This window comes from Prosopis cineraria, unplaced genomic scaffold (genome assembly GCF_029017545.1).
Source record: "Prosopis cineraria cultivar Desert tree isolate PC_DT_omini unplaced genomic scaffold, ASM2901754v1 PC5, whole genome shotgun sequence".
Classification (NCBI taxonomy): Eukaryota; Viridiplantae; Streptophyta; class Magnoliopsida; order Fabales; family Fabaceae; genus Prosopis; species Prosopis cineraria.
The window spans coordinates 8,889,305-8,912,812 of record NW_026555336.1 but is presented as its reverse complement, the minus strand read 5'-3'; the positions used below and the strand labels follow the sequence as shown (position 1 = coordinate 8,912,812).

General features: G+C 31.2%; 3 protein-coding genes across 3 annotated transcripts; 2 read left to right on the top strand and 1 right to left on the bottom strand.

The window, feature by feature from the left end:
* The first annotated feature begins 3,060 nt into the window (after positions 1–3,060).
* LOC129311776 (probable calcium-binding protein CML13) lies at positions 3,061–4,026 on the top strand. Its single transcript, XM_054954235.1, has one exon. It carries the CDS (start codon positions 3,200–3,202, stop codon positions 3,635–3,637), a length of 438 nt encoding a protein of 145 aa, XP_054810210.1. The 5' UTR covers positions 3,061–3,199; the 3' UTR covers positions 3,638–4,026.
* Positions 4,027–9,106: 5,080 nt separating this feature from the next.
* On the top strand, positions 9,107–11,918 carry LOC129311391 (40S ribosomal protein S13-like). The gene is made up of 5 exons (XM_054953679.1): positions 9,107–9,225; positions 9,317–9,389; positions 9,467–9,605; positions 9,717–9,903; positions 11,401–11,918. The coding sequence occupies exons 1-5, from the start codon at positions 9,203–9,205 to the stop codon at positions 11,432–11,434; spliced, it is 456 nt and encodes a 151-aa protein (XP_054809654.1). The 5' UTR covers positions 9,107–9,202; the 3' UTR covers positions 11,435–11,918.
* A 3,979-nt stretch (positions 11,919–15,897) lies between these two features.
* Positions 15,898–17,928, bottom strand: LOC129310310 (UDP-glucuronate 4-epimerase 3-like). Its single transcript, XM_054952126.1, has one exon. The coding sequence runs from the start codon at positions 17,659–17,661 to the stop codon at positions 16,348–16,350; it is 1,314 nt and encodes a 437-aa protein (XP_054808101.1). The 5' UTR covers positions 17,662–17,928; the 3' UTR covers positions 15,898–16,347.
* Positions 17,929–23,508: the final 5,580 nt, after the last annotated feature.

Sequence of the window (23,508 nt, the reverse complement as noted above, 5' to 3'; positions counted from 1 at the left end):
ATCAAACAAGGCAAGGGAGGTCCATTTCAAATAAAATAAAAGAGATGGTGGAGGATTTGGTTGAAAAAATGTTTTTATTATTACAAGCTTATGTATCAGTCATTTTTGATGCTGTTCGACTAACCTACTAAACATATAAAACATTTAATTATATTAATTTGACAAATATTTAAATTAAAATTAAGTTATACTTATTATAAAAATAAATTTATGACACAAATGAAACTAATATATATTTTTAAAATTTTCATATTATTTTAGTTATATATTACTGTAATTAATATTTAGAATTATATTTTCTTCAAAAATATCAAAATTTACATTTAGCTTAAATATTGCTCACTCAAATAAGTTTTTTTAGGTCCGTCACTACTATTAGCTTACAACAAATGTCAAGTAAGTTGCTACGTGTCTTTTTTTCAATATAATAGGACAACTTCTGATATCAAAATACTTAAAAAATAATGGTATGAGAATCTATGATATAAAAAATAAAAAATAAAAAATTTAATTTTAATATTTTAAAAGTGAGAAGCTTATGTGCACTGTATCAAAATTTAGAAACATTTTATATATTTTAATTTAGTATTTATATTTTAGGCTTCCTCAATTTTAGGCAAGGATAAATATCTTTTCACATCCATGTATGGAAACTCAGATCAGATCAACCAATTTAGCCTGTGAACAGGTGACTCGATCTCTTTTTTAGTTTGGATTTCCGCTTAAATTGGTTAGTCACTGACTTGGTGTAACTCGACTAACCTAGGGTCAACCCGAGCTAACCTGGCCAAGTTACTGGGACAATAGAGTCACTTTATTTTTTTTATTTTTAAAATTGTAAAGTAAATAAAAAGTAAAAAATTCAGCTTGAAATTTTAAAAAGCAAGACAACAGAGGGCAATGCAATTAAACCAAATTTCACTATCTGTGATTCAAACTTCAAATAAAGGATCTTAATTGTAAGTTTAAACTTAAAAGATTCAGAATTTTTTAAGTTAATTGTGTCTCAATTGTTTTAATTTTTTATTATTTGCTGTTATTTATTTGTCTATTGTTACTTAACATTTATAAATTATGATTATTATAGTTGATGATTTTAATGTTAATGATTATTAATTTTAGACTTTTTAATGATTGAATGGTTGTAAATTATAATTGTAAGAATAAATATTTAGAAAATTATATTTGACTATTATTAGATTTTTGGGTGGCTATAGTTCTCTAATTATTATTATATTTGTATCTTGTAATAAGATTAATTTTGAATTTAATTGAATGTTTTTATGATTAATAATTTTTTATTTAAATTATATTATTTTAATTTAGATTGATTTACTACTTAAATTGATTTGAGCTTAATTAAACTACTAACCCAGTTGAGTTGATGGATTTAACGATGGGCTTGACTTACTTTACATGCAACCACTACAGTATATAGATTGGTTTAAGGATTCAGGGTCATGTAATTATTTTATCGATCGCAATTCCCACTGATCCGACATTTGCCTGCGCGATTCACCTCAATCCTAGCCCTCCCTCGATTATTGACTTGTATCCTTCTCTTTTCGCTGCTTTATAGTTTATAATATTCGGGAGATCCAGATACGACAAGCGTGTTTCATTTCCCCATCTTGGCTGAGAATCTTTTGATTTTTGTTACAAAAAGAGAGAAAAATTTCGACAAAGATTCATTCACCATATTTAATAAAAAAGAAAAATTTAAAAACTCTAAAACTATAATCATACTACAGTCAATGGCACTAAAGTAAAATAAAAATATTGAGAGAAATAATAAAATTAACTCTCTTCACAAAATATATGTGGACAACACAAACATAAGTTGTTCATCTTTTATTGTTGTTGTTCATTATTTTATATTAAGTTATTCATTATTTTACTGTACATTATTTATTCATTATTTTTAATTAATTTTATTTAAAGTGCTGTCATTATGTTAATATAAATTATTTGTTTACATAATTGCAAAAGAAACGTACTTTTATTTTCATAAAAAAAAAGATGTTTGATTGTTGGTTAGCAAAATTATTTTTCAATAATTGCAAAAGAAGAATGCACTATAATAAAACAATTTCCTTCTCAATTGTAAAAAAAAAAGTATTCAATATATTATATAATATTAATAAAAATTCATACCATTCATAGATAAAATAAAGACTGAACAAATCAAACATAACATGTAGGAAATTAAACATATTTAATTCAAATCCTATACATGCATATGTGTGTGTTAAAAAACACTTACTTTTAATTTTTTTTATTCGGAAGAGAGATTCATTAATCAAAAAACGATTATATATCAATCCATAAAAAGTGAGTTAGACGATAGCTACTCATTCTGTTACAGGCATGTCTTGCCAGGAAGTGGATGCAAAATTTTACATTTATATCTAAAAACTAAAATAACATAACCAAAGCTCTGTCACACACCAAATCAGAAATTTGCTATATGCCAATTGGAGGATGGTGAACTCATCTTCTCTAGTTGGGTTTCAATTTTCTGAGAGGAAGCCATGGCAAAAAATGCTTATTTTGTAGAGTAATTGTAATGTAATGATTCAATATGTAGATTTAAAGTCATATTAAATTAAGTGTACTTTTGAAAATTTATTTTTTTAAAAAATAAATTTATAAAAGGTCATTATTAAACTTTATGATTAAAGTATACTTTTAATCATATTTTATTTTATAGAAGGTTTTATTTTAATTTTTTAATTTTATAAAATATTTTTTTAATTTTTTTAATCCTAACATCATTAGTTTCATCACAAAAAAAATTATACATTAAACTCTTAAACATTGATAAGAAATTTTCAAATATTAATATATTAAATTTATTTTTTTAAAATAATAAGAATTATCATAAAAAATAACCATTTGAAATTATTGGGATTAGAGGACAGAAAATATATTTTTTAAAAATTATGTTACAAAAGTTTAATAAAATTAAAGATTATTTATAAAATTCCTCTCCAGAGTCTTGACCAATGGCGCTATGAACGACGTCGTGTGGGCTGTGGCTTTCTTTTTGTGCGGAGATCCGAGGAAAGAAGACCAGCCATTTTCGACAGTACAAAAGAGGAGGCATTTCTTTTGCGTCCATCATCGCCACCGGGCATCGCACCAGCACTGGCATCTCAGGAAGCGAAAGAGAAAGCATCTAATCCCGAAATCAAATCAAATGGGTCTGAGCGACGACCAGGTTGCTTCCATGAAGGAAGCTTTCACTCTCTTCGATACCGACAATGACGGTCGGATCGCTCCTTCCGAGCTTGGGATCCTCATGCGTTCTCTCGGCGGAAACCCCACCCAAGCTCAACTCAAAGCCATCATCGCCGAAGAAAATCTCTCCGCCCCCTTCGACTTCCCTCGATTTCTCGAGCTCATGGGCAAGCACATGAAGGCCGAGCCTTTCGACAAGCAACTTCGCGATGCTTTCAAGGTTCTCGACAAGGACTCCACCGGATTTGTCTCCGTCACGGAGCTCAAACACATCCTCACCAGCATTGGCGAGAAACTCGAGCCCGCTGAGTTTGATGAGTGGATCAAGGAAGTTGATGTTGGTTCCGATGGCAAGATCCGTTACGAGGATTTCATTGCCAGAATGGTGGCTAAGTGAGATGCTTCCGCATATGGCTTTTCTTCTCTTTTGATGTTTTTATCGACTAATTGGCTACATCTTGTTTATATACTATTCCCTTCCTTTGTTGGGTGCTTTGGTCGTGAATTCGAGATGTTTGCTGTTACTGGTTTGGCTCCTTTTTGTTTTTTTTTCCTTCAAATTTTTATATGTAGTGGACGAATTCACCAAACTATGCTGATCTATTTTTCGTTTGGTCCCCCCCCCCCCTATTTTGAATATTTTGGGCCCCAATATTCATGTTATGTAGCTAATGTAGCTGGTTTATGGAAACGGTGGCCCTCCGTGCTCCTTCAATTTTCTGTCTTTGCTTTGGATTTGTATGAAATCCGGCCTATTCTATATATATGCTTTAAGTTTTTCTTATCTGGATTGATGATGTAATGTTTAAGCAAATTTGTGTATACTCCATTTATCCCATATTTGACAGTGTTCAGAATTTGAGAGGGAAAAATTTAGGAAGAAAAATAGAAGGAGGAGGAGAAGAGAGCGACAAAGACAGAGTAGCTGGGAGAATAAATTTCATTATGCCATAAGATAATTCTTCTCTCCTACCTTCCTATGCTTTTAACTAGGCCGCATTCTTTCAATTTTAGGCAGAACAATAATCAGTTTGAGAAATCTTAGCCCTTCGATTGATTTGGATGAAGAGATCTAGATTGTTTAAATCAAAGGAAAGGGATTGAGTTAATTGAAAAGAACCATGATTTTTTCATTCAAACTTGGTAGGATCCCTAAGCATAGAACCAAGTACTTTCTATTCAATTTAATACCCTCATAGTTCTATTATTACTTCAATTCCCTTCATTACAATTATATTCCCTGTTAGGACTCCCCCCTAAAGCACCATTGACTACAATGTTACGCTACAGACTCTTTGTCAAAACAATTAATTACTGTTAATTAAAGCAGGTCTCGTGCATTTGTATGAAATTTGTGATAAGTTGCACTGTTCACGACTTGTGAACAATATGGTTTCTTACAACTTTTACAGATATGTTGATGATATTGATATTGATATGAAAAATATTGAGAGGACTGAGTACTCAACAAGAAACATCACATTACTCAATTGACCTCAGATCAATTCGAATTACCTTACACCAACATTGAATTGCCTTAAACCACTATGGGTTAAGTCAAACTACTTTGCATACCAGCATTTCTAATCAACCAGCATCAATTCATATGTGAAACCACGTTATTACAATCCAAATGCAGCCATTATTCTCTACTTCCATTGAAGTTTACCAATCCTTGATTACCTTATCTTCTGCTACTCACTTGCCAAATAATGGAAATCTTGTGCCCTGTATAATAGACTAACTTAATTTATGAAATTAGTTCTTGAGAGGCCCAAATTAACTCCATCAATGTATTTATCAAGGGCACCGTCATCTGCTCCTCAAGATTGATGGCAGTTCAATAGCCAAAACCATTACAGTGTCCTTGGAAGTTGGAAGCACCTCCTTCATCTCCATAGGCTCAACAAGCAACTTTACTTGTCATCGTACCCATGATCCAATTCAGATCTCCTACCAAAGTTTCCCACCAGTTCATTATGAAAATCCACTCCTTCCTTTTGGTGTTGGAAAATGCAGAAAAGGACCTAACCAGGCATTATGATTTGCTGACATATGCATTCATTCCACTCTTCTTAAGGAAGTTATTGAGTGAGACTTTTTGGTGAATGGTCTATTTAGAGAGTTAGTTGCTGATAGAGTATAATGACATAATGCAATTCATCTAATTGACCTCACTTAGTGAGATAAAGATGGTTGTTGTTGTTTTTTGCCTTATTATACATGGCTAACATTACCTAATTCATCGCCATTTGGAAATATTCATCTCTGTGGTTGAGTGTTAAGTGGAGTCTCCTTGATTTCCATCAGTGAAGCTTGTGCTTCACTCATGTGTTCCATGTTTAAAAATCCTTTGATTCACTGCTGTTCAAACCCCTTTATCACATTGACCCATCATCTGTCAGAATTTTTCTTCAATTTCTCTCATTGCAACTTGAGATTTCACTGCATCTGCCATTGTTGACCATGGATTTGATACCAATGATAAGGATTGGAATTGGAGAGGGTAAATTCAAGGGGAAAAAAGAAAAAGGATAAGAGAGTGAGAGAAAGCAGCTGGGAGGGAAGAACTTCTTTATTTCATTCAATAAGTCTTTCTCAGATACTTTTCTATGCTTTTAACATGTTGGTATGCAGCCAATTAGTTGATATTACAAAACTAGATTTTTACATTATGTGATGCATGGGGTACCATTCAATGTTGATAAATTTATGCGGTGATATTAATTAGTAAGCTGTAAAATATATTTAAAGTGTAAAGCATTATGTTCTCAAACCATTTACAGTAGCGTCCTCCATTACAATTCCATTCTCTGCGAATGTATTTCTAACCTGTTTTTGAATTGAGGTAAGTGCAAGTGTGCATCGACCCAGTAATTGATGGATAGAATTTTCTTATCATTCTCATATTGTGATAGTAAAATTAATGACTCCTGGTATGACTCAAGTTAATCTTATTCTGGAGTGCTTATACAGTACATTGCTCTGTTAATGATGTATTAACTTCAAGCCTTTTAGAATACTTTGTGAGGCCTTTTCTTTTCCTTTTGTCACATGTTAGTTAGTTGCAAGCGGTTCTTGCCAAAGGAAAGCAAGAATCGAGAATGGAATATACTAACATTAATTGGGAAGTTAGTATCAGTAGTAACTGAGATAAGATACATCATATGATAATTCAGAAGTTGATTGCTGCTTGCATTCTCAAAAGTTTCTGGCTTTTCGATTGATTTCATGAGTAGCCTGTGGCATGTAACCGAGAAAATCTCTGTCTAAATGACCTTCGTAATTTTTAAGTTGCCTAACATGAAACTTTGGTTTGCTTCGTATACAATTTGTAATGTTCCTCTTTTTTGTGACTGTTTCTGTAAATGTTTGTTTTGAACTGTCTCTCTGAAGAAATCTTTAGGCCTAAGGAAGTTGATCTACTTAAATCACTATATCCTAGTGTAACGGTTAGTTATCTCATGTTGCATGGTGCAGCACCTCAATTTCATGGCGCACAGTACAGCATAACGACTAGTTTGGATAACACCACAGCCGTGAATAGATGGTGTGCACTATCTGTGCTAGCACCAGGACATGGTGGATAATACCATAGCTGTGAACTGTGATATGTTGTCAATTTCATGTGGTACAGGCATGGCGTGTGCTATCTCTGCCATGGGCAATGGTAATGGTGCACACCATGGTTGAAATTTGATAGTGGCCTATTTGTTATAGTAGTAACTTATGCTTTTAGTGCTTCAATCAGTCCATTCTAAACAAACGTCACAAACAAGCGGGAGGATATTAGTAAAGGACCCTGGAAGTAGTTTAATTTCATAAAAGAACTTCTGACAATTAAACATTAATAATTAACAAGTGAAGGTATTGTTTTAATAAATATACGATCTGTTCAAGTTTTTATCAGATATTAAATTTTTTTAGAGGTTCTTCATTAAAGTTCTCCTAAATGCAAAAGTTCTATAGATTGTTAGTCAAATACTTATTTACTATTCTCATCTTGGCAATCACTTTAGTCTATTGATGAAGAGTGCATACAATGTCCGATAGCGTGTGGAGAAGGTAAATGTGAAAGATGCCTCTGGTCAGACCTCAACCTAAGGAATAAAGGAACAAAAGGTAAATTGAGCTTTTGTAATTTGTAATATAATTCGAGGAGGGTGGAGTATTTCATTAGATGCTAGAGTCAAAGAGCAATGTGGGCTTTAAATTCTTTTGAAAAGGCGCTTGAATCTTTGAGTGGATGCTTAATTGTGAAAATTTGATCTCAATATTAGTTGTGATAAATGGGGATGGAACAGTTGGTATAGCACACTTACTAGTTCATGTCTGTGATTTTAGAGACTTAGGCCTGTTTGATTCCTTGTTTGGAGGAATGACACTTTCTCAACGTGATCATTTTATTCAAGTAAAGTCTTAATAAATTTTAAAATATAAAGTGTCTTAAGTTTTTAGCAAGCATTTTCATATAATGCATTATACTTTCAATTTTAAAATTAGAAAATCGAGTTGCAAAATCAAAAAGACAAAATTGTAAATTTAAAAGATAAAGTTACAAAATCCTAAAAGTATTTAAATAATGACATGTTAGTTTTAAATTTAATTATTAAGATTTGATTTTCCTATTAAAATAAGTAAAATGAGTTGCAAATTCAAAATCCAACTACCTATATATAAATCTCTACATAATAAATTTTTTAATATCAAATCAATTCAAAATCCAACTGCCTACACTTTAAAGTTTGTTAATAGGCAATTATTGATTTATGGGAAATATTATTGGCTCAAGGTGTATTTTTACCTTGAACTTTTTTTTAAGGAGTGTAGGGTATCTTATACTAATAAGTAGGGCAATTTTATTCTTGAATTATTTTCTCGAATAGCAAAAAACTCTTTCTATTAATCAGTAGTTGATTTTTTTATTTTTTGCTGATGTGACATGTGCATGAAACTTATGTATAATGACAAATAAAATTTTAACCATATCTTTTGATATTAATTTGTTCTTAAACTTTTTTTTAGGAGGGCTATGAGCCTTAATTCTTTTATTTTTAGGAACATTGGACATCTTAAAATCTTATTAAAATAAAATTTAATAAATATTATTAATATATTAAATATTAAATATTTTAAATAATTAATAATTTAAATATTATTATTTATAAATATTGATTCAAAATTTATAAATTATTTTTTAAATATTAACAGCTCAAACTAATTTTTCAAAAATTTATAGATATTCTATCAAATAATATAAAAAATTTAATGAATTAAAGTTTGTTATATTACAACAATTAAGTCCATAATAATCCACCTGATAGTTTAATCTTAAATATATATATATATATATCTCTCTCTATCTACATGCATTATCAAAATTATAATAAAATGTACTATTTATAATTGTTAAATAACGCAGTTTAATAGTAAAATGTCATTGGCCCTATATGGTATTCTCATTATTAAATTAACAAAAAAATGTAGATTAAAAAAAAAATTAAAGTATACATTTAATTTTTTAACTTTACATAATAATTTATTTTAATCTCTTAATTTTATAAAGTATTTTTTTTAATTTTTTAACTCTAATAATATTAGTTTTATTTCAATAAAATTTTATATTGAATTTTTAAATATTAATAAAATATTTTTAAATGTTAATATATTAAGTTTAATTTTTTAAAATAATAATTATTGATATAAAAATTAATTATTTTAAAATTAATAATGTTAAGGTTAAAAAATTTAAAAAATATTTTATAAAATTAAGAGATTAAATTAAAATTTTATATAAAATTAAAAAAATACTTTAATAGTGAAGATGACAAAACGACGTCGATTTTACGGCTCCGTGGCATTTCAATGCTACAGAGTAAGACTTTGCTAGGGTTTCTGTGATCTCTCGCTAAAAAGAAGAGCATTTCGAATCAAAGTTCGAAGGCGGCTTAGCTCTGAGAAGATGGGTCGTATGCATAGCCGTGGGTTCGTATAGTTCTATCTTCATCCATCAGTTTCCTCTGTTTTATCGAAGTCTAAGATTTTCTGATTGTCTTTCTCTGGTTTCGTGTTGCAGTAAGGGTATATCAGCTTCTGCGTTACCCTACAAGAGAACGCCACACAGCTGGCTCAAGATCTCTGCGCAAGATGTAATCCCACTTTAACTATGTTGGTGATTAAATTCATGTAATTTATTCGTCAATGCTTACATTTCTGCTTTATTCAGGTCGAAGATAATATCTGCAAATTCGCGAAGAAGGGCTTAACTCCATCACAGATTGGTGTCATTCTCCGAGACTCTCACGGTATTGCTCAGGTCAAGAGCGTCACCGGCAACAAAATCTTGCGCATTCTCAAAGCTCACGGTATTATATTATTTCTATTCGAACTCGATTTGGCGCACGCGCGTGAGTGTGTGTGTGTGTGTGTTCATGTTTGTATGATGGTGTTGAAAAATTTTTACTTCTGGTTTTCAGGGCTTGCGCCTGAAATTCCCGAGGATCTCTATCATTTGATCAAGAAAGCAGTTTCAATTCGCAAGCATCTTGAGAGAAACAGGAAGGACAAGGACTCCAAGTTCAGGTTAATTCTTGTTGAAAGCAGAATTCACCGACTTGCTCGCTATTATAAGAAAACTAAGAAGCTTCCACCAGTATGGAAATAGTAAGCACTCTGCAACGCGTTTGTGCTTGTTTTCTGATTTTATTTTAATGTTGTCTATAGAATTTCTGGTATATTTGATATTAGTGAGTTCTGTTTTGGAATGAGACATGTCATCGTAGTATTGCTTAGTAAGCTAGATCTATAGATTTATCAACAAAGATTTTAGGCTAACACCCAACTTGACGATTTGGTTTTTTTTTTTTGTTTTTTTCCTTTTAATTGGTCAAGAATCCAAATTATGTGAATATATGATAGAGTACAGGACGCTGCTTGGCTTTGGGAATTTAGATTCAAGTATTCAACCGATTTTCTTGTTATGGATGAACTTAATGCTGCCTTCTATCTGAGAAATGTGGATTTAATTTGTTTCACCTTAGCATTTTTCAAGGATCTCTCTGTAAAAATACTTCACTCATCATTCATCTGATTGAACTACGCCAGCCTGCATGAAGTCAATTACATGTTTTGGGTATTTCCAGATTCTAGAGTGATTCAGATTCTTAAATGTTCCGCAGACTTCAAAGTTCTATTGAGAGCAAGTTGATGTGTTGTTTTGAATTGGTTCTCATTCTAAAATGTAGAGAGACGGGGGCTGGGGAAAATAAATTATAATCCATATCCCTTTGTTAATGTTATTATAAAGCTTTTCCCCTGGAAGGGCTGTTGATGGAACGGGGATATGGTTGTTATTTCTAGTCGATTTCAGGACGGATGGTCATTCATACATAGGAAAACTAGATATGTTTCTCTGCACTTTTCAAGGCTTATGGAACTGTGACTTATTGTACTTTTTATTTTATATATTGATATATTGATTTTTGGGTTAAATGGCAAATTGTTCCTAAATTATAGGTCTAAGTATTTGGAATTATAAATTCGTATTTTGAACTACGTTCCTTCTCAACTATCAAAAAATGATGTAATGTTGCCGATAACGTTAACAAAAAGTTAACTTTGACCAAGAAGAGTACAAAAAAAGGGTCTAAAAATTACAAATAAGAACTTAAAATGCTAGTCTTTTTCTTTTTTGGGTAATTTATAAGGCTATTTTCTATTATTTTCTTGTTCAACTAGCAGTTAAAATTATTATTTTTTTTTACAATAGAAGCTATACATTGCATTGTTTTCAAAAATTATGGAGAATATTGCATAAAAAACGATTTTAGAGTTTCCGACGTTCTTGAACCCATAATATAGGAGTCAAATTGTCTATTTACCCTTGATTATTTGTACAATTTTAGTCCTTGATTTCAATTGAAAATCTTATTGTGGTTCTTTGCTGGCTGTATAATTGTTTGAGCTTTCTTATAATCTAGCGGCATGTAAGCGGAAGGTCACAGGTTTCATCCTACTTATAAGCTCAAGCTATTATTGCCTCCTTCTTTAATTAAAAAAAAAAAAAATGTTTGAGCTGCAAAATTGCTGTATGATGCTTTCCTTGTATGGAATTATTCACCGTGCGAGCACTGTGTTTTTAATGTGGTTCGAAATTTGCAGCGAATCAACGACTGCCAGCACACTGGTTGCTTAGAGGATGTTTCAATTACTCGTTTCAGTCTTCCAAGCTCTTTAAGGATTCATCTGGTGGCTGAGGGCTAAGTGGTGAGGATCCAGACATTAAACTAGCTTCCCTTAGTTGTATGGTTTTTTTTTTTTTTAATCTTTTCATTGGAAGAGAATGAACTGTTAAGCTATGATTTACTGCATTTGACTGCTTGTGCGTTATTTACACACCCCCACACACAAATAGATCTTTGTTTTGTTTTGTTTAATTAGGGTCGACAACTTTCAGTTTTAGAGAGAACGGGATGGGTACATGCCAAATTAATGTCGTTCATGGCAACAATGCTCCAGATCAAAATGTGTAATCAAAAGCTTGTGCTTCATCCTTTTTTTTTTTTTTAAATAGAATCTCCTTCAATATGTACCTTCAATAGTACAATCATGTACAAACTGCTAAAAAAAATCTTGCAAGATAATTGGCTAAATGTCCAATCAATCTTTTTTTTTGTGTCTTTTTCGGCCAACTGCTGATGGATATTCCAAAAGGCAATGTCCAATCATTCTTTACTAATATTAAAATCACGTATTTGAATATATTATATAATTAAGAAAATGACAATTCAGGATCTTATAAGAGTATTAATGATGATTACAAATTTAGAGTTGTTGAAATTACAATAACAGATTAAGATTTTTGTTTGCAATATTAAAAACTGTAAATAATTAGTTAAATATATTTAGAATTATTAGTAATATTAGTTGAGAATTTATGAAAATTTTTTATTATTGTTATTGTATAGATAAATTATTTAAAAATTAAATAAATATGTTTAGGATTATTTGTACTGTTATTTGGAATTTGCAAGAGTTGTGAATTATAAATGAATCATTTGTGATTTTTTTTTACTGTTAATATATAGATAATTCACTTGAAAAGTATTACATGCATTTGGATTATTTGCAATATTAGTTAAAATTTATAAGAATTAATTATAAATTACAAGTCAATCAATTATAATTTTTTACTATTATTTGAAAAATTAACAAAAGATAGTTAGAAATAATTATAGCATCAGTTGAAAATTTATTAAAATTTGTTATGAATTTTAAGTTAAATAATAAAAGATAATTTTTTGCAAGTGAGGATTATTGTCTGTTATTAAAATTTTAATAATTTAGGTTTATAGTTATTAATATTCTTATGAGATTCATAATTGTCATTTTCTCTATAATTAACCTCTTTCTATTTTTTTTTTGGTCAATATATCAGCAATTTAACCTAGGTAAGTTACACTGGAAATTGATGGCTCAATCTTCTACAATGGTCAAAGGGTCGGAGTTAGAAAATTTTGTTTGAGGATTGAAATGATAAAGTGTATATGATAATCAAAAGAGAATTTATATATATATATATATATATATATCATTAACATAACATACATATTTTAACCTATATATTTATATTTAATTTCATACACGTACACACAAAACAAATATATATATATATATATATATATTTAAGTTTTGCTTGTTAATTTTTTTTATAGTAGAAGAATAATAAATTATCATGTTTATGATAACATTTTTACAAATATTCTTCTTAACATAAATTATTATTAAATTGGCAAATATTTTATTTTTTTCATAAGGATTGAATAATTTAAATGCATCCTCAGGATATAAAATTTTGTTTAATATAAAATACTCTATTACTTACTTAATAAATTCACTATTTAATTCTTTTAATTGATATATTCTTCATTTAATATATTTTAAGATTTTTGTTGTAGTGCTTTATAAATTTTGTTAGTAATAATTTTTATAATTTCTTTCATCAAATATAAAATAAAAGTAAAATTAAATAATATCAATATTTTAAGAGTAATTATAATGTTATTTTGTTGAAAATAAGTAGATTCTGTGGTGACTATATTTTCAAGCTATTATAATAGTTGAATTATACATGCTTAAAAATTATTATAAAATTAAAATGAAAATTTCATTAAGTGTTTTAAGACTTTTATAATGCGTTAACTTAAGAAATTAAAAATATAAAATCCTTACATTTTATTAAGAAAAATAATTAAAAGATTAGGAAGGGCTGTGATCCCTGCTAATCTCCCTTGTCTCTACCCCTTAAAATGGACCTATCATTTATGCAAGCCACATTTGTAAATGACCAAGGTAATTGAATAAAATATTTTTTCAAATACTTTGATCATCATCCCTACATTATAATTGCATTTCTGAACATTCTTGAAGATCTCAATTTTTGTTAAAAAACAAGTTTAGTAATATAAATATGTACTATGACTTTCTTGAAGGTCAGGTGCTTATTCAGCATGACTTCATCCTCAATCATCTCCCATCAAAACTATTATCTCCCGAGGGATTGGATGATCATTTTGCACCATATATTTAGAAAAGCCAATAAATATATGAATTGACTTGCTTATCAGGCTCTAAATGACAACTTAATGTTTTGATTTTTAATAATCCACCCTTAAGTGCCGAATTCTTATGAGTCTAGACATGTCTTAATTTCTTCTTCTTGCAAGTTTTCTGTTGCTATGTATTAAAAAAAAAAAAAACAAGTGATTTCTATTTCTAAGCCGGATTTAAAGTATTCAATGCGTAAAGCACTAGTAAATCAAGTAGGAGTTGACGGGATCAAAAAGAGTATTATTTAATGACTTGTTAAAACATTATTAGTAACCTATTTCGGCCGTTAATCTTTTTGACACAATTTTCAACCCTTAATCTAGAGTCACTTGATTGTAACATTGGCGCCACCCAAATCTTCGTTTGATCCGACGTCACTTGACTCTACGATGCACAATTAATTTACCAGGAGGATAAATAAACTAATCCTTAACTTGATTTAAAAATTAAAGTTGATACTCTTTTATAGACTAGGTCATGACTGCGTCATTAAGACTGTTATGGAGAGCGTATATTCTAATTCTCACATTCCAATATAGAAACCTGTAGACATAATACTGTCAAACAAACCGATTAATTGACCGATTCATCACCCAACTAATTTATTCCTCATATCCTATTTATAAATTAAAAATTTTTAAAAATTTTTAAAAATTTAATAAATTTTTAATTTTTTTATTAAATAGACATACAATAAAAATACATCTTTTTTTAATATTTAATAGGAAGTAAAAGAAAAAATTTGTGATAAGAATTTATTGATGTGACTTATAAATAAAATTAAAAATATTTTTTTCTATCCTATAAATAGAATAAAATAGAATAATATGTAGAATAGCAATTGATTCAAAATAAAAATGTTATACTTTTGTAGTGGCAGTAGTAATTATAATAAGATATATTGTATATTTTATTGTGTGGCTAATTAATAAAAAAATCTATTTTCATAATGGGGCCAAAGAATCCCCAAATATCGGGCATAGGCTAGTATGCTAAGAGAAGTCTAACTTGACAGAGTGAAAGAGAATTTATAACTTGATCGTCAAACTTTAACATCCTAAGCTCCTAACCTCAAATCGACAATTAAAATTCAACAGCTAATGTAAAGCCTCTTCAACCACTTCTTTAATAACAAGTCCTGTAGTTATGATGATAGCCTCTCCCCCATCAATCTTCACCAAACAAACGACATTTTACTTATTTAGATTAGAAGGGAAGAAATAAAGAAATATGATTTCCAAACATGATTATCATACATGACCCTTTGTACTTTCTCCATTCCTAAAATAGTTTATGCGCATTATTATATCACAATATTCATATACAATACAAATCAGTCTACTTTTTTTTTTTTTAAAAAAAAACGTACAGCTCCCAAGCTGTTTGTCTCTTCGTTTTGGGAATGTCTATTCTTCCTAACTTGTTACTGACTCATCAACTAGAAATTGCAGCCAAGTACCAGCAAACAACATAAATGTGTGAACAAACCATTTCCACAGTATAAGGCCTGTTTGGATACACAATGTAGGATCAATTCTAAGTCTAAAACGATGACTTTGAAAAACCCCAATTTTTCCAAACTCTATTTGGAGTAAGCTATTTTTTTTCTCCATTTGAAAATCAATTCTCAACGTTTCAGCATTTTTTCCCTTCATTTGAGTATTTATAATTGATTATGAAAAATTATCCAAACATCTTCCATTATCAAAATTTCTTGTTAATTAATTTTTGTCAATTGAAATCCAAACACACCCATAGTTGGGTAACAAACAGCATCATTGGTGAGAGATGTTTATTTACTACTTTAGTTTCATTTTCCAGACAAACCAGCCTGTCATTAATCTGTTGTCGTTGCTTGCACATTTGCAAGCTCTCATCAACAACAGACTGATCAAACATATTTATGCCAAAGGATTCAAATGGAATAAGATTGATCCAAGAAAAAGTGCATCTCTAGCTACAATATTTGGATCAGTATGGAGGCAAACAGGCAAAATCATCACCCTAAGGAGAAAGAACAAGGAAGCAGAAGACAAAGTTTGCAGCATACAAACCAAATGACAATGCACATACAAACGAATCCATAACACAAACTGTGTCCAATAGGCGACAAAACAAATATACACCATCAAAATTCCTAAAAAATGGTCTCAAATGAAGGCTTACAAGGAAAAGACAGGCTCCACAAATACGGAATATCAATTTGATCTCTCAATTAAAGACTGTACAACGGTTAACCTAAAATACCACACAACATAAGATGTAAACAAAGTAGAATAAGAACTGAAAAGCATTTACCAGTACCCTAGTTCTTGCTTAACACAACCGTAAGCCTGCAATAAGCAATCATATTCTTTTCAACATCAAAACAATGCACTGCAGGGATAATATCTCCTTTGTAAAAGGGCACAATGAAGAGCACATGTAAGATTTCAAAGGAGTATATTATAGACAACAGATGTGTGGGAAAAAATGACTGGAAAAAAATGATGAAAAAGATCACCAAGAACTCTTCTTCTTAGACCCGGGATAGAACTCCAAATACCATTGTACGAATTTCCTGAGTCCTGTCTCCAAATTAGTGGTAGGCCTGTAGCCAAGCTCCCTGTGTGCCAAGCTAATATTAGCATGTGTGAATTTAACATCACCATTTCTTGGCATCGGCAATACTTTCCTCTTAGCCTTCACTTTTAGAAGCTTCTCCAATATGCTCACAAGATCACTCACAGGCACCGGTGAAGTGTTACCCAGGTTAAAAATTCTGAACTGTGCTGGCCCCTTCTTCTTCCCACCACTACCAGTACTTCTCTTCGCTGTATCCAGAGCCCCCAAACAGCCTTTCACAATATCATCAATGTAGGTAAAATCTCTTGCCACTGTTCCATGACCAGGGGCTTCAAAAATTGTAATCTGCTTTCCTTTAAGAATGTCTTTGGTGAAGAAGAAATAGGCCATGTCAGGGCGACCCCAAGGACCATATACTGTGAAAAACCGCAAACCAGTAATTGAAAGACCATATATATGATTGTAAGTATGTGCAATTTCTTCACCGGCTTTCTTTGTGGCAGCATACAGACTGGCCGGTTGATCCGTTCTGTCTTTTTCAGAGAAAGGTACCTTGGAATTAAGCCCATAGACGGAGCTAGACGACGCCCACACGATTGCAGGTTGCGGATTCGCTGATTTGCACACTTCAAGAAGATTCACAAACCCAGCGATGTTGCTGTGCACATAAGAATTGGGATTCTGCATCGCGAACCGTACACCCGCCTGAGCAGCAAGGTGCATTACATGCGTAAACGGCACAACATCAAAAAGCTTATGAAGAAGAGCCAAATCATTGACATCTCCCTCGACAACGAAGACCCCAGCACGATCAAGAAGCTTCTGGCGAGCACGTTTGAGGTTCGGATCATAGTAACGGTTGAAATTATCAAGCCCAAGGACACCATCACCGCGTCGCTTCAACGCCAGCGAAACGTGGGTGCCGACAAAGCCAGCCGCCCCAGTAACAAGTACAGTGAAACCAGAAGCAGAGCTCTTACGCGCCGATTTGCTGACTCGCTTTTCCCAATCGGGTCCGCCCCATGAGTCGCCAAGGGCACGGCGGGCAGGGGCGGCGGGCGGGGAAGAAGAAGGGGAGAGAAATAAGAATAAAAGGACAAAGACCAAGAAAAAGGTCGACCAAAGAGTGAGCTTGGATAGAGTAGAGAAGATCCTAAGGCGATGAATGTATGGAGATTTGTCGCCCTTGAATTTGCCTGGAGTGGATGGAATATCGTCATTGTGTGAAACTGTCTTCAGCTGGGACATTTCTTTTCCAAATTCAAAAGAATAAACACAAATTATGAGAAATGATGAAACCCTAGTTCTACAGATTCTCAAACCGGGGAATCGAATCAAATCTCAGGAAAATCGGCCTGAGAATGAAGAGAAGAACCTCCCCTTGATACTAAATCTGTGAAATACTGAAATGTGTATATGCCCAAAGGGGGGATTTTGATTTTTCAGTTTCAGGCGTCAAACAGCGTTAAGAGGCGACTTCATTTTATAGTGAAGCCGTCAAGTGTCCCGGAAAAGTCACCTAGCAAGTTTAGATGGGAATACGCGTACATACCAATATACCATACGACACAAGCTTACGAATTTACGAGAGAGAGAGAGAGAGAGAGAGAGAGAGAGAGAGACGTCAGCCCCAGGCTTCAGCCTTCACGAGTTTACGCGTACGTACCATACTAGTTAAAATTGGTATGAATGAAAAGAAATCTTGTCATCTAAATCATTGGAAAAATAGTTTTAATATAGGTTCACATACTTTATTTCAAGTGTTTTAAATATATTATTTGAGTAACCCTAAAAAATATATTCAAATTACATATGGAATGTATTTTTATTAAATTTAACAAATAGTTGAATTTTTTAAATGAACTTTTGCCAAATATAAATTGAAAATTAAACATATACTAAATTTCTACATTATCTTCCATCAATAACACTAGTCCTTATATTTTTAGAGTGACTTTGGCATGGTGCAAACAATATTAATTTTGTGTTCAACATGTCAATTGACACCATTAATTTTGTGTTTATATATTCAACTGATGTTGGCATGCAATTTTTTAATATGCAAAAATTAAAAAAAAAGCCTATATGAGATGAAATAAAAAAGTTGATATGGGCTTTTTAAATGATAAGTAAAATGCATAAATTTCATGTAGTTTTTTCAAAATTTTTTGCTTATTAAAAATTTCATGTCAGCATAAGTTTTACACACAAGTACAAAATTAATTGTGTTAATTGACATGTCAGTATTATTAACACTTTTTGTGTTACATTAACATCTCTCTAAAAATATAAGGACTAAAGTTGCAAATAAGAGAAAGTATGGGGACATGAAACACAAAAAAAAGTGCAAGTATATATATCAAAACCTGAATAAAGTGCAAGAATCAAAAGTATAGTATTTTCTAAATCTTTTAAGTAAGTGAATGATCATTAGAATATCAATCCTTGTGTTTGGATATAAAAATTATGTTATTAATTAAAATTGAAATATAATGAGTATATAATTTTTAGATAAACATATAGTTCTTATGATAAATAATTCACATATTATCTTAATGTTGTTTTAGTATATAAGAGTAAATTATCATATTTTAAATAAAATGTAGTAATGGCAAATGTTTTAAAAGTAAATTTAAAGAAACAAAAAATTAATTAGATACTTACTATTTTGTCTTATATAATCAAATTAAGGTATGAGGTTTTTTTATACATTATTTTTTCTATATATTTTAATTTAATTTAATTGGATAAAAATGTATTAAATGTATAAGATTAAATACATGAGTCATTTCCATTTTAATATATTGTTTTAGAAGATAATCATATCATAATATATCATTTTGAACGTCCATTCGTCGGGCCAAGTTATTCATGTATCTTAACAAAAAAGAAAAAATGATAAGATTCAGGTACTCAATCTTACATATATAAGTGTTAAAAGATAATTTTACTCTCAAACTATTAGTACATGAAGGCACGGGACTCAAAGTTTTTTTTTCTTTGGGTACAATTTACCCTTTTAACTTTTAAAAATAGTACAATATTGTCTTTATCATTAATAAAAAATTAACTTTAATTATTAGTTGACTAAAAAATTATCAAAAAGGAACTCAAAATTATAAACAAAGAACCAAAAATTACATAATATGATCCAAAATTATAGACAATGACCCCAAAAAATTATAGGAAAAGACCAAGCAAATATAATTAGTCCTTTTCTATATTTTTTTAGGTTTTTTAAATTTAGTTATCAACTAATGGATAAAGTTAACATTTGTTAATGAAATAAAAAATTGTATCATTTTTTAAAGTTGAAGTGAATTTTAATGTATTAATAATATATATTAATAACATGAGTTTGTTATAGAATAAATAATATAAAAAATATCCACATATCTTGATTTAATTGAAAATAAACATATTAAATATATAGGGTTAAGTATAGAAGTTTTTTTCCTTTAAAAAAGGTAAGACTTAGATATTTAGTCATATATACTTAATATACTTTTGTTCAATCAAGTTAAGACAAGTGAAATTTCATGTATTAATAATATTTATTCATAAATTTATTGTAGAATAAATAATTTATAAAAAATTCACATGTCTGTCACTTACTCACACAACAACAAGGATCAAATCAACACAATTATGGAATCCTTCTAGTATTATTTAGCATAAACCACTATCATAGTGTTCGTCAGAAGTAGCTTATAGAGAAAAGATGCATAAACAAAAATAATAGAAAGGGAAATTCCAGAGAGGAAGAGAATAACAAAAAGAGATAGTATAATCACAAGAATCACACCCTCAATCATTCCATGCTAGGCTTTTACCCCTTATATGCCTCTTGTAACTTCCACATGAGAGTCTTTGCATGAGTGCTACAATGCACCCCATTCTCATTTGCTTGACCTTGCATGCCACCTGGTTTAGCCACATCACAGTCCTGCTCATTATTCTCATGCTGCTTTGGTTTGGTTAACATGAATATCATGATAATGCCCCCTTTATGAGTAAGACTTGTCCCCAAGGTCAAAGGAAGGGTAATCTTGTAAGAAAAATTGACGATCATCCTAAGTGGGATCAGGAAGCCTATCCCAACTAATAAGAACTTGAGAAATAGTGTTTGTACCTCATTGAGCTTAATGAACTTGAAATATTTCAAGTGGCTAAATTTGAGGGCTGTTGGCATCTATAAGGAAAAGAAAAGGAAATAAATAGAATTAATTTTGCCATAACATTTCTTCAACAAAGAAATATGAAACACAGGATAGATACGGGCATTTGGTGGTAGCTTGAGACATTATGCAACATAACCAATGAGCTCAAGTATCTTAAAGGGGACAAAAATCTTAAAACCTAGCTTCTATTTGTAATGCCATAAAGTGTTGACGATATGGATGAAGTTTGATAAACACTATTTCTCTCACTTGAAAAATTGCCTCTTAACGATGATGATTAGTAAAACATTTCATGCATGTCTAAGCTTGCTTCAAGTGACGTTTAAGTGAGATGAGAAAAGCATCTCTATAACATAGCTAGGCATGTAAGTTGGGAGGCATATCAACCATAGAATAACCTTGAACCAACAAAGGTGGGTCACACTCATAAACAGCTTTGAATGGCGTCATGCCTATCACCAAGTGAAATTAAGCATTACTCAATCCATGGTGACAAATCAAACTAACAACGGGGGGGTAGTATGAAAATAACATCTCAGATACATTTTAACATAGAAATTTAGAGCTTCCAATTGTCTATTAGTTTTAGGGCCGTAGGAAGAACTCATTTGTAACTAAACTTCTTGAAGTTGACACAAGGCACACTAAAAGGAACTAGTAAAAAATTTATCACGATTAGACATGATAGATTGTGGCATGCTGTGTAAACAAACCACTTGGGACAAGAATACCTTGGTAACTTGTTCATTAGTAAAATGAGCAATTAAAGGTGCAAAATGAATGTATTTTGAAAGTCAATCCATCATGACCATGATAATAGAGTATTCTCAAATCGACGTAAGTGCTGTTATGAAATTTATGGTGACTCAATCCCATATTTGTGAGAGAATAGGCAAGGGATAGAGAAGTCCACCTGGCAAGGTCTGAGCCACCTTGGTGTGTTCACAAGTCGAACATTCTCGAACAAAGTTTTGCATATCTCCTCTTATGGAAAACTAATAAACATTAGCAATAAGTCAATGAAATGTGCAAAGAGCACCTGCATGTCCTCCAATCACTTATGCATCAAACTCTTACAAAATACATTAAACCAAGTAAAAGTCTTCTTGAGGTACCATGACTTTGCCCTTGAAATACAATACACCTACATAGACCTAATGGTTAGGGTGAGAACCAGGATCCTCTTCAAGTTGCACTTGAAGTTGTTAAAGACTCACTTTGTTGTGCAACCATAACAATATCGTCAAACAAAGAATAATGGAGTTGTTGTAGCACTATATAGGTTATATAGGATAGACAGTCAGGGCCAATTTTGACTTCCCTAGGTGATCTTTGATTATGAATCAATAACTTAACAACTTAGGTAAGTAAAGCTCTTGCTTAGGGGTTTGTAACACTTGTTTATGAAGGTGTTTGAGGCTTTCTTGGTCTTTATAGATGACAAAAGGTTAGCCAAAGAGGTAATGCTGAAATTTTGCCACTACTTGAGTGATGGCAAAATAACTCTCTAACATATGTAATTGTGCCTGTTACGGGTGGATAATTGCTTGGAGAAATAAACAATCAGATGCCTATTTTGACCACAACTCTTATTGTGTACCCAAATATGTCTGTTTGAACTGTAAAAGTTTGAGAAAAGTTAGGGAGGGCCAAAATAAGGGCATTAGTCAATACCCTTTTGAGAGAATCAAATGCTTCCTATATCTCTTTGACTAATAAAACCTATCCTTTTGTAATAACTATGTTAAAGGGGTTCCTAGTTAAGCATATTTGTGTAAAAAAGTGATGATAATACTTGATTAATCCAAGGAAGCCTTAGAGTTGAGTAATATTAGTAGGAGTTAGCCATTACTGTATAGCTGAAACTTTTGCAAGGTCCATAGATACTCCAGTGGTTGCCACCAAATATTCAACCAATTGCTTATAGCTTATGAGTACTTGGGTTTCTTTGCATATAGCTTATGTTTGGCTAAATGAGCACTTGGGTTTCTTTGCATATAGCTTATGAGCAACCAATTGCTTTATCACCAGCTCAATGTGTTCAAGATGTTAGGTGGTACTATATATAAGAATATCATTAAAGAAAATGAGTGCAAATTTACACAAATAAGCTTTAAAAACAGAATTCATTAAAGCTTATAAAGTGGTAAGAGCATTTATTAGACCGAATGGCATTATAAGCCATTCATATAACCCTTGATGAGTCAAAAAAGCTATTTTCTCATTATCAGCATCATGCATTCAAACTTGATGATAGTCTGGTCAAAGATCAAGCTTTGAAAAAAATTGCAAACCTTCAAGTTTATCTAAGAGCTCATTAACTATTAGCACGGGAAAGGAGTCTTTAACTAAGACTTCATTTAGTGCTCTATAATCCACACAATGTCTCTAAGAACTATCTTTCTTCTTAACCAGGAGCACAGGTATAAAAAATAGATTGGCACTTGGTTGAATAAATCCATAATGTAACAACTCTTCCACCATGTGTTCTACCTATGTCTTTTAGCTATATGGATAGTGGTATGGCCTTACTTTGATAGGCTTGGTTTTAGGCTATAGTACAATCTTATGATCACAATCACATAAGGGAGGCAATGCATGGGGTGTCTCAAAAATTGAGGAAAATTTATTAATCATAACATCAAGGTTTAGAGGGATCATGTAATATAACTCTTATTAAAACTCAATTAACTTTGAAATCTAAGGTAATAATGAGTTAAGCCATTTAGATTATCAAGTTTGTAATTTTGAAGGAGAGGGTTCCCAAATTTTTCATACTCCAAATTACTTAAATATCATTTAACAATTCTCTAATTAGAATGAAATATGTTTTGGAAGCATGAGATACTTTAAAAGAATGAAAAGACTCAAAATCAGTTGAAAAACATTAAGGAGTGGAAAAATAGGGTAACGT

Coding starts and splice junctions, on each gene's coding strand:
- LOC129311776 (XM_054954235.1), top strand. CDS start 3,200: ATGGGTCTGAGCGACGACCAGGTTGCTTCCATGAAGGAAGCTTTCACT.
- LOC129310310 (XM_054952126.1), bottom strand. CDS start 17,661: ATGTCCCAGCTGAAGACAGTTTCACACAATGACGATATTCCATCCACT.
- LOC129311391 (XM_054953679.1), top strand. CDS start 9,203: ATGGGTCGTATGCATAGCCGTGG. Junction 9,226..9,316: donor GGTCGTATGCATAGCCGTGG/GTTCGTATAGTT, acceptor TTCGTGTTGCAG/TAAGGGTATATCAGCTTCTG. Junction 9,904..11,400: donor CTTCCACCAGTATGGAAATA/GTAAGCACTCTG, acceptor CGAAATTTGCAG/CGAATCAACGACTGCCAGCA.